At 40.8% G+C, this 11802-nt stretch overlaps 2 protein-coding genes across 2 annotated transcripts in view; one reads left to right on the top strand and one right to left on the bottom strand.

The window, feature by feature from the left end:
- Positions 1–531: 531 nt before the first annotated feature.
- On the bottom strand, positions 532–6636 carry LOC143289809 (6-phosphogluconolactonase-like). The gene is made up of 5 exons (XM_076598969.1): positions 6472–6636; positions 5634–5834; positions 4470–4612; positions 3614–3754; positions 532–1862 (listed from the first exon to the last, which is right to left on the bottom strand). Exons 1-5 carry the CDS (start codon positions 6596–6598, stop codon positions 1737–1739), a joined length of 738 nt encoding a protein of 245 aa, XP_076455084.1. The 5' UTR covers positions 6599–6636; the 3' UTR covers positions 532–1736.
- A 4700-nt stretch (positions 6637–11336) lies between these two features.
- Positions 11337–11802, top strand: part of LOC143289808 (parafibromin-like) — a 30713-nt gene continuing 30247 nt past the window's right edge. Inside the window, exon 1 of the mRNA XM_076598967.1 lies at positions 11337–11474. Within this exon, the coding sequence (XP_076455082.1) occupies positions 11344–11474 (131 nt within the window). The 5' untranslated portion in view covers positions 11337–11343. The remainder of the gene's footprint in view (positions 11475–11802) is intronic.

Raw genomic sequence — 11802 nt, 5'->3', positions numbered from 1 at the left:
GATGCCATTCTGAAACTGGCCCAGCATAGACATGGGTGGCAGTTCTTTGTTGCTGCCATGCATGCCATAGGACATGGAAGGCAGTATGTAAGTAAGTTAACAGACCACAATATTCCTGCCGCATTTGGACTTGTATTCACGGAAACTTGGACAGCCTGGAGTTTGAGCGTTAGTCAAGTTTCATCACAGCCAATACCAGCTGCTCTGGCAAAATGGTTACCATCATGATGACTGAGAAGATGTGGATTTGAGTGTATAAAGATGTATTATGAAAGGAAGCATTGAGTGCTTGGGATTAGCAGTAGCATCACTGAACTGGCACAGATTATGAGACATGAAAAATTAAAAAATATAATAACGCTGATACAAGAAATAGGCACAAATGCTGTGTTCTTGACCTTCTGACCTAACAAAGATGAAAGATTTGAATGCCACAGTGCATGGATCAACATTCATCCAGACTGACTGCCTCCCTGTCATGAAAAGCAAAACAAGTACACTCAGAAAACAAACAACAAAACTGCCACAACACATGCTTCATAATCCTGTTGTTTTTTTTTCGGTATGTGTTCTGGATTAGGACAAAAATAATGCTAAGAAATTAAGTATGATGTATTATTCAAATTGCTCCAAAAGAAATGAAAATCCATATAATTACAAATTATCAATAAATAAAATACTCAACCAAAAAAAAAAAAAAAAAAAAGAGAGATACATTTTCAACAAAATGATTCAAAAATAAAATGAAAATGAAAAGAAATAAATTCTACGTATTAAAACATTCCTAAAGAACAACAGTTCTTTGGATTTTTTTCTTCTGTCAGTCTGTTTCTCTTTTTTTAAATTTTCTTTCTCAGCATGCATAATAATATCAAATCATTTGAAACATCTTTTGATGCTGTCTTGCAAATGCTTTAAATCATTTCTTTCTTTCTCTCTGGTAAGGATCTGCTACCAGAGTGGTTGAATGCATACACACATAGAACAAACATAACTTACTTATTTGGCACACACACACTGCACTTTGTCAGTCATGTTGTAACCAGTATGACAATTTTTGTTTTGAATCAATGGACATTTTGTATGTAAATATACAGAGGCCACACATATGTTGTGAACACAACAATGGTACTTTTAACATCGTTTTGGAAAGGAGTCTAGTACAACATCTCAACATAACTCCTTTTTTTTTTACTACAAAAATTTAAGAGCTTACTGTCCTCTACAGATTCAGAGAAAATTTATGTTTTCATTTTGAAATGTGTTCCAAGTGCCAGAATGTTGCAGTCCTTGCAAGCATTATACTTGTCAATATATTATCAGAAATGTGATGATTCTGTAGGTAAAAAAATCCCTTGCACAGCGTCCACCTGTAATTCCAAATTCGTATATTATGTATAAATAATGTAAAGGCAAAATGCATCAAAGAAATAAAAGTACAACCACTTAAAAGAAAAGAAAGAAAGAATAGTCATATGATGACAAATTCCCACTCTCAGCAGTAGACTTTACACCACTAGTAAAAAAAAGAATACAGACAAAAGAAGCGGAAAAGATATTTCCCAGCCTAACTACAAAAACATGATATAGATAACCTCCACAAATGTTCAAATAAGAAATCAAACCTTGTAACAGTTTTAAATCATAGTCCTGGGGCGACAGCAAAATACAATTAAAAAAAAAAGGATGTGAAAAATAAACATCTGACACTTTTGTTATAACCCAAATTTATTCCATCACAATGATGTTGTTGTTTTCAACTTGGATGCGGCAGCAGAGTCCAAGAACCATATAACCTCTCCATTTGTTGGCCGAACCATAGCTGCTGGCAGGGGGTTTTCCTTGTCACCATCAAGAACTTTCTGAATGAGACAGAAAAGTAAAGTAAATAAAACTGTGAACACAACAATAATACTGACAGTTTCTTTTTCAAACAAACTTGGATATCTCAGTATGCAAGAATATATAAGGAAGGAATTCTTTTTCAGAACTGTATAACATTTGTGAACATGCATCTGTATTTTTATTTGTGCTTATAGCATAAGAGTTTCACTGATTAAAATGTGAATGCTTAAATACTTTACACAGCCCAGCTGCTGTGGAAAAGACGACAGCATCATTGACTGACAACTGAGAGAATGCAGGTTCGAAACTATGCAGACTGAATTTTTCAGCCCATGGCTGGCTCCTACCCAAAGACAACTGTGCTATGGGCTTAAATGGAAAGTCTGGGCTGATGGGACAACACAGTAAAGGGTCGTCCACTTCACAGATCATTTGCGTCTTTAGAGTGTTACTCTAGTTTCTTGACCAACACAGCACAGCAGATGTCTGTATCTCTTGGGCCTTGCTGACACCAGGATATGTATTATGAATGGATGTGTAGAGTACAGCCTTGCCAAGTTGTCCCAATATCTAAATGGACCTGCACAGCAGCTGCAGCATGTTCACGGATAATCATCAAATTTACATATTTTCAAAAATATCCTGACTCTGTGGCAATTCATACTGTGCCCTCATGGAAATTTCAGTTTTGATTTCCACTCCAATTTCATGATTGTGGTGACTTCCTGTCAAGTCTCTAAGTGATTGCAGATTATTGGGGATTCAACAATGTTCATATCACACTGAATTGAAATTGGGGGCAACTGCCCATGGGAAGGAAAATGAAAATGGAATATCAGCATGTGAATTAGGGATAAATGAATGAATCATGACTTGAAACTGAAAATGTTTTAACAAGAAAGGACAGAGCAACTGCAGGAAAAGCTGGGAATCATTTTTTCAAACTGTTGACGGAGCTGACAGACTGCTTTTTTTTTAAATCCCAGAATTTGGAACATTTGTTGTTGTTTTTCTAAATTTTGATGATGCTAGGGATGATAAAGATGCTACTATGGGGGTCCATTTTGGTTTGGGACTACATGACAAGGCTTCAACCAGGTTGCGAGATACAGACACCGACATTGTTAGTCAGGAAATTTTAGCAACACACCCAAAGACACCTCTCAGATGATCTGAGAAGTGGATGACCCTTGACTGTGTTGTCCCAGTCTTCTCATTTGATCACATAGCACACTTAACTTTGGGTAGAAAAAAAATTCACCTGCTATGGGGCTTGAACCTGCATCCTTCTAGTGAACTGGCAGACTACTTTCTGATTCAGCAACATGAGGGGCAGTGATGGACTACAGCTCAACTGAAGGCTTTGCAAAGGAACAACTTTTATAAGCAGCAGAAAGAACAAATGTGAGAGCAGATGACTTGGAGCAAGGGACAGCATATGACCGATCAAACTGTGTCCACAGAACGTGAAAACGATTTAAATTATTATCCTGGTTCCAAAGGTGACATTGCTCATCTGAAAACAAGACACAAGAGGTCAACAAAGCGATTTCAATTAAATCAAACTACAAGAATGTCAAACATAAATAAATTTTTAAAATACATGAAAATTAACTAATTTTGCAACAAATTTAGCTTGTAATATCACAAGTCTTTCCCACTAGTCATTACCTACAGGCTTTAAATTATTTTGATCTTTCTTTTCAAAAAGGAAAAGCAAAAGTGAAAAGAAAAAAACAACTTTATTTTCTTTTCTATTTTTGTTTACCTGGACCATATCAGCTTTGCCTGCACCTGCAGCAGCAAACACAGCGCAGGCAGCATTGTTGATAACAGGAAATGTTAACGTCACACGAGTTGGGGGAGGTTTGGGAGAGTCTGTAATTGGTGCCACAAGTCTTGTCATTTCCTGAAACAAATATAATCATAGAGTAAAGCACTGTCATCTTTATTGCCATTGGACTTTGAGTGAAAATTTACTGAGAAAATCAGTGTTCAATTCAAAACAAAAATTCACAGCCTGTAAAGCCCTTCAGGATTGATGGAAACTGGCTCATATTTCCAGCACATTGACATGCAGATGACAACTTCACCCAGGGAAAAATATCCCTGAGGATACCAATGTGGCAAAGTGATCAGCCACAGAAATTGCAGTATGTGAGTTGCTGAGAAATAGTCCTGTTAAGATAAAACACATAAGCCTGTGCTGTTTTATCTAAACACATCAGCTCATGGTGTTTTTCACACATACACAAAGAAAGAGAGAGAAAAACAACATATCTGGGTTCAATTTTATGATCTCCACAGCAGAACTATTGGAAATTATTTCATTTTATTTGTATTGTTTCTCTTTCCCTCCCTCTCTCTCTACACGTTTGCATGAATGCATTTGTGTGAATAAATGCGAGTTATGGAGTATTAGTATGCTGTGTTTCAATACCATTTACAGATATAATACATACATGAAAAGTTTCATAGATTATGTAAGAAATGACTTGACAAAATAGGGAAGGTATAAATTTGCTTGAGTTGTTTTTCAGTTTTGTGACATGATCATCATCTCAAAAGCATAGTGGTACACACAGTGACAGTGACATACAGTGACACACAGCGACAGAACTCACCTTGGTCAACGGGTGTCCAGGGAAGAGAGAGCAGGTGTGACCGTCAGGACCCATGCCCAGCACCAGCAGGTCAAACCTGGGGACCCCTTCACCTGGGAATACCTGCCGCAGGATTTTCAGGTATTCCTCTGCTGCAGATTCCACTGTATCAATATTTTAAATCACCATTAGCATACATCAATATTTATGTGATATGTATGTGCCACTTTGTTTTAGACATAATTACATGATGTTTTACACATAATTATATAATGTTTTACACATAATTATATAATGCATTTTTACCCTTAATTTTGTCTTTGCCACATCATTATTATCAGCATCATTATCATTGTCAATATTACCAACACTGTTGTTGTCATCTGTATAGTGCCTTTTAAACTGTGTGTGTGACAGAAGGCAGACATGTTTGAATGTGTGTTTTTATTGTATATGATTCATGTATCATGTATGGTCAGTCAGTGACTCACTGAGTGAAGGAAATGGACAAAGAAGCAGAAAGACAAACAAAAGAATGTGTGTGTGTGTGTGTGTGTGTGTGTGTGTGTGTAGTGAGGCAGGGCAGATATGTACATGGATCAGACAGAAGAGATAAAGAAGATAAAAGGATATCAAGTCATTTTTCATGCCAGATATTTCTACACTGCATAATTATTTTTTTATAGAAAAAACAAATATGTCAATGACAAAGTAAGCACCTTTTGTCTTGACTAAACCATTTTAACTTTTGTTCTTCTTTCTTGTATCATTTTGTCACAACAGATAATCTCTGAGTGAAATTTGTGGCAGTGTCACCCTTTTTTCTGGAGTCTTTTTTTCTTTCTGTAGAGTGTATTTTATCAGTATCAAAGTATGCTTTTCTATAAAATTTTGCCAGACACATCATTTTGTTGCCATTGGTCCTTTTATGCACATGCTTACTGTATGCTGCAAATGGGAACTCAGATTTTTGTCTCATCTGAAATATTTTTTCAATAATGATAGCTTTTTTTATTTGTAAAAACTGCCAAGTATTAGCCCATTAAGTCGCAGAACGTTACAAACTGATGCAGATTCAAAGTTTCTATATGACAGATACCTAATCTATGTTGCTATTCACATAACCTAGTATAAACTATATTAATACCATCATCATTTAATTATCATCTCTCATATTTTAGTTACCTTGAATGTCAGGGTTGACTGGAAAAATATTATCCGACAGGCCTTGTACTTTGGACACAAGATTGTTCTTGTAATACTTGTAGGTACATTCTGGGTCGTCATGGTTCACATATCGCTCATCGCAGAAGAAGATGCGCCACTTTCCCCAGTCTGTATTTGCCAAGGGAAGACCATTGCAAAGAAACTTTGCAGCACTGCCACCTGTAAATTAGTGTAATAGCAATGTAAATGATGTAAACTTTCATTCCTTCCCTCTCAAGCATGCAAAGACAACAAATATCTGTTCTGAAAGAGACAAGTACTTCTTCATGACATATGTGTGTGTGTGTGTGTGTGTGTGTGTGTGTGTGTGTGTGTGTTGCATACTGCAATGACATGGGTGCATTATATCTGAGTGTCTGACCATACCCAAAATTAATGGTTATTTGAGAAGAAAACTGCAATTATCAAATGCTATGTGCAGACTCAAACATAAGACATATTGTTCCCATTACAAATGCTGCAAGTCATGCTGAATGTGCAGTTTCGTTATCTAACCTGTTGCAAACTGCGTACAAGAGTCACTGTGCGAACATGAAAGCAGGTGCTGTTTGCTATCAGTCCATGACTTTGCGTCATTTACCCAAAAATTCGAATGAATATCACACAAGATACTTCTCCCTCTACTCTCCCTCCCCCTCTCTCTCTGTGTCTCAATTTTGGACATAGCAGACGATTTCCCAATGGCAGCTTCGGCGCTTGGCTGTAACAAAAAATAAATAAATAAAATAAATTAATTAATTAATAAAATAAGAGGGGGAGGGGAAGCTTCTATAGCAATATGTATTTCAACACTTACCGGATACACCAATGACAAAGATGCCTCTCTCTTTTATGGCTGCTTCAGCCTTTTCAAGTACAAGATCACACAAATTTTTCTCAACATTACTTTCAGAATCTGTCACATTGATCACAGGCGAAGCCATGTTTACGATTTTACTCTCCAAGCAAAATTGTACGACGATTCGCTTTCGCTTTCAAACCTAAAAAAAGAAAAAGAAAAAAAAAGTAATATAGGATTGGCATGTGTATTTGGATTCAAAACGAGTGGTAGGTCGCAAAAAAGTTTGCAGGTCATGATAATCACGATAACAAAGATACAAACAATGGAGGAAGACAACAACAACAACAACAACAACAAAAAACAAACCGAATAGATTTTTTTTTTAAACTAAATTGAAACTAGATTCTAATTCGAACATTTTTTAAAGAGAAATCAGCGCAGGAACTCTTCGACGTGGTATGACTGGAAAGTGGTCAGGTGAGATTTGCACCATACAGAGACAGCAACGGCGGGACACTTCAGTGAATTTTCTCTGAAAGAAAGAGCCATATGTTGTGTCAAAAAACATGATTCGTGGTGCGGTTGACCTTCTGGTTTGAAGAAGACTCTGTGTGTGTGTGTGTGTGTGTGTGTGTGTGTGTGTGTGTGCGGTGAGAGACGGAGAGAGAGAGAGAGTGTGTGTGTGTGTGTGTGTGTGTGTGTGTGTGTGTGTGCCAGTGTGTGTGTGTGTGTGTGTTTCTATTGATGAATTCAAAGGCAGCTCTGCAACCCAGATCTGGAAGTGCAAAGTAGACTGGAGCAGAGACTGGAATCAGCAGATCACCAGATGCTGTAGCAGGGCCAAGCTGAGACTGGCGATCATGAAGAAACTTGCAGGGATCGACGGACTGGGCCGGGGGCCACAGTGATGAACGTATCCTGAAGAGACTCTATACAGGGAGAGTCCGACCTGTAGTTGATACGGAACATCAGCATGGGCATCAGCTGCAAAGTCTAACCTCGACCATCTCAACAAGATACAGAACCAAGCTCAGCGTGTCATAACTGGCGCCATGAGATGCACCCCGATCATGGAGATGGAGGAGACCACTGGGCTACAGTCACTGGAGGACAGAAGGGACACAAAGATCCCCGGCATTCAGGCAGCAAAATTCAAACGCCTTGAAAACTATCCAATGAAACAGCAGAATGAGTTCATGACCCACAAAGAGCCACTGGCAGCTGAAAAGAGGCAGCTTCATCCACCACTGAGTCAAGACACCTTGAAAGACAAACCCCAGTCTTGATTAGTGGAACACGAAGCAAAGCCTATCCTGGCAAATGTCACCCACCCATCTTGGAAGAGGCGGGTGTTCCCAACAGTCGTCATCAGCATTCCCGGAGTGGAGAAGAGAGGAACACAGTCAGACACCCAAACGAAGGCCATGGCCATGGAGTACATCTGCAACCAGTACCCCCAGGAAGACTGGACCCATGTCTTTACAGAGCGAGAAGCCCTCTGTGAGGCAACCACAACAATCTCGCAGAACTCCACAAGAACAACAGGGCAGGTGGTGGTGTTCTCAGACGCTCTCTCCGTGCTCCAAGCCCTCAAGAACTCCCGCTGCAAAAAACAGAACTATCTCACTTCAGCCCTTGTTGTCCCGTGAGTGCCAGAGTGGAGAAAGTGGTGATACAATGGGTACCAGCACACTGTGGCATCAGAGGCAACGAAAAAGCGGACATTCTGGCAAAAGACGGTGCACAGAAGGAGCAGACCAATAAACTGGTGTCATACGATGAAATCAAGACAATCATCAAGGCACAGCAAGGAATAAAGTCAGTGGTGCCTCCAGCACCCCAAACTAGTATAACCCAGAAGACAGACACCATTGGCTGGAACGATGGGAACAGGTCAAGATCTTCCGCCTGAGGACTGGACACAACCGCATGCTCCACCACATGCACACAAAATTTGGCATTGGACAGAGTGGAGATCGAGTGCCTTTGTGGTGAGGACCAATGACAACCGACCACATCCTTCAAGACTGTACGACGCATCCAGGAGGAAGTACTGGCCAACACCGACAGCAGTGGAAGCCAAGCTGTACGGCACCCAGGAGGAGCTGCGACGGACGGCAGCCTTCATCGAGGACACCGAGCTGCTCATCTAACGAGAGGCGAACTTGACGAGGAAGAAGAAGAAGAGAGCAGAGACTGACTCGGAGGAGCCATCATGCAGGGCTCCGGTCTATGACTGAAAAAGATGACTGATCTTGACATATTTCTGTGGGCATCTGATGCGCAATAATATTATTATATAATCATACAGTTCATTGTTTTTATCTGGATGAGAATGCAAGAAACGAAGAAAGGTTACTGTAAGGACATCGATCGTGATGTGCAATCTTTGACTACAGTGACTTCCCTTATTACTTCCCCTTGATTTGTTTACGAGCAACGGTCCAAGTCGCCGGCAACCTGCCGAAGTTATAAATAATCTCATTAACACATACACATTTTCAGAGTTACAGATCGCCCGGGAGGGGGGAAACTATGATAAGGTGCTACATAGCATTTGTCACACATCAATTAACACGTGTGCATGTCTACCATATATATATGCGGCATTGTAGGCAGCGGGCCCAGACCGGCGGCTCAGTAACGGACAGCAAGGATCGATCCTGACTGTCACTACAATTTAAAATCGTCAGTACGTGTCAGCGGTGAACAGTATGTAGAATAGTCACAGTGCAATTAATTACTAAAGGAACTAGTTTAATTTTCACGACGCTTGATAAGTCATCAATCCCCGGGGCGTAATTAAGTAGGTATAGTCAGTCGTCAAGCAGGATGGACGGCCAGCATATTTTCTTAATTTGACTGATGACAATGTAAAAATTACTGGAAAAAAAAAGAAGAAAAAGAAAAAAAGAAGACACCACCGGTCAGCCTTTGTTTGTTCAGGAAAATTCTACATTCTAATCAGCCGTGTTTTTGCTAGCTGAGTGGTGGACAATTTGCTGTAGCTATGGTTCCACTGAGGAAGTTTAATGCATATTCTTCTCGTCAGTCCAGTCAACAGCTCTTTAAATTATATCGTGAGCAAATGGTTCACGTTACATGTCACGTCTCCAAAATTAATCGCCTATCTTATATGTACGATATATATATATATATATATGGATATATATATATATATCAGGTCAGGGGCATAGCCCTTGCTATCACGGTAACCATGTAACCCAGTACTATCTGCCGCATGTGAAGTCTCCCAACGACGGACCAGGCGGAGGAGGAAACCTTTCCCAATGGCTGTGAAGGCGGAAGAGGATGACCAAAGGGCAGGGGGAGCTCTTATCCTTGGTGGAAGTCCCCCTAGGAGACGGAGCTCCGAAGAAAAAACCTGCACCTGCAGTGCCGAGGCCGTCCTACACGTGACAGTATCTGCACCCGTGTGGGACTGTAAGCGCAGGTGGGCGAGAGAGTGGGAAAGGGACTGCACAACTCCTCCTCGGCTAAAAAAAGTCACCTGTGCTGGTCAGGCAACCAGGCTAATGTCGGAACGACGAGCTAGCCCTTCAAGTTCTTTATGGACAGGTTCTCAACCTCCGCTTTGGACTCACCATCAGCCTCCGAGTCAGCAAGACTGAGTCCATGTACCAACCAGCTAGCTCACAGAACGCCAGTGCGCAGAACCAAGATGAAAACCTACAGAGCTGTTGTGCTGACCACCTTGTTGTACTGCTGTGAAACATGGACGACGTATCGCCGTCATATTCAACAACTTGAGCGGTTTCACCAGAGATGCCTACGAAAGATCCTCGGCATAAAGTGGCAAGACAGGGTCTCCAACCTCCAGGTCCTAGAGAGAAGCGGCCTGCCCAGCATCGATAGCCTGCTGGACAGGACATGTTGTCTGCATGACAGACAACAGGATCCCAAAGATGCTTTTGTATGGCCAGCTAAAGGAAGGCCACCGTGAACTTGGAAGACCCTGCAAGCGCTTCAAGGACACCTTGAAGACAAACCTCAAAACCTGTGACGTAGACATCGCTTCAGTCCTCAGTGGGAAACTGATGCCCTTGACCGCTCTCGCTGGAGGATGCTGTGCTCTAGTGGCATAAAGATGTTTGAAAACAAGAGAACGCTGGCCATTAAGGAGAAGCGTGAGCGAAGGAAGCAGGGCTCAACATCTGGAAATGTTTTCCCTTGCAATACCTGTGGGAAGTGCTGCGCATCCAGAACCGGCCTCTTCTCCCATCTGAGGACACACACCGACAGATAAGCCTGCCTGCCTACTCATCCGTCGGACCGACGGGAGACTCCATCATCATCATATATAAAACAATTGAAATAACAAAAATATCGGTGAAGCAGAAATTTGTATGAAAAATAAAAATTTGTAAACTGGGTGATTGGAGTTGAGACCCACCAGCCACGAAGTGTTCGTAATGGGGTTGAATAAATGGTTGTTTGTTTGCAATTGGGGTCGGAATTTGTTGTCGTTCGGTGGGTTATGGAAACAAGTACCCAGCATGCACACCCCCGAAAGCGGAGTATGGTTGCCTACATGGCGGGGTAAAAACGGTCACACACGTAAAAAAGCCCACTCGCGTATATATACGAGTGAACGTGGGAGTTGCAGCCCACGAACAAAGAAGAAGAAGAAGAAGTTTATTGTCTTGTAGAATGTCGTTGTGCGCCTGTGGTGTCGGGCTTGGGTCTCTAAGTACGTTAATTTATAATTGTGGTACGCTTAGGCCAATTCAACTTGCGCAAAACCTATTTTTACTACTGTTATGAACCGTAGGAATGGGCAAAGTCAACTGATCCACGTGGTCGTCATTTCTCTTTGATTGGTCAACAGAAACTCTCCAACCCAAAAGTTACAAATCGTGAACAACCATGGCGGACGTGCTGAGCATTTTGCGACAGTACAATATCAACAAAAAAGAGATTGTGGAGAAAGATGATCAAATTATCTTTGGAGAATTCGCTTGGCCGAAAAATGCTAAAACAAACTACGTCATTTGGGGGTAAGCAGGTCTTGATTTACTTTAGATGTCATTTGTTTGCTTTGAAAGAGCGTTTTTTATGTCGATGTCGAGATCTGTTTCACCATACGTACATCAACACCGCTTCAGCGTAGAACTGGAATCTAGTATTACTATTATGTATTCGATTTATTAGGCATTTTTATGCATTGACATGTTGTTCGATGTTTAACATGCTCTTCAATTCTGTCATATTACAAGTCTGGGCTATTGGATATCGGCATTAATCATGTGACAGTGGAGATTCAGCAAAATTTAGGTAAAACTAAAAGATACATTGTAAACCAAGAAAGAAAAAAGTTCTTCCTTT

Source organism: Babylonia areolata, chromosome 14 (genome assembly GCF_041734735.1).
Source record: "Babylonia areolata isolate BAREFJ2019XMU chromosome 14, ASM4173473v1, whole genome shotgun sequence".
NCBI classification, from domain to species: Eukaryota; Metazoa; Mollusca; class Gastropoda; order Neogastropoda; family Buccinidae; genus Babylonia; species Babylonia areolata.
The sequence above is the reverse complement of the archived record's forward strand: the minus strand, read 5'-3'. Positions and strand labels throughout refer to the sequence as shown.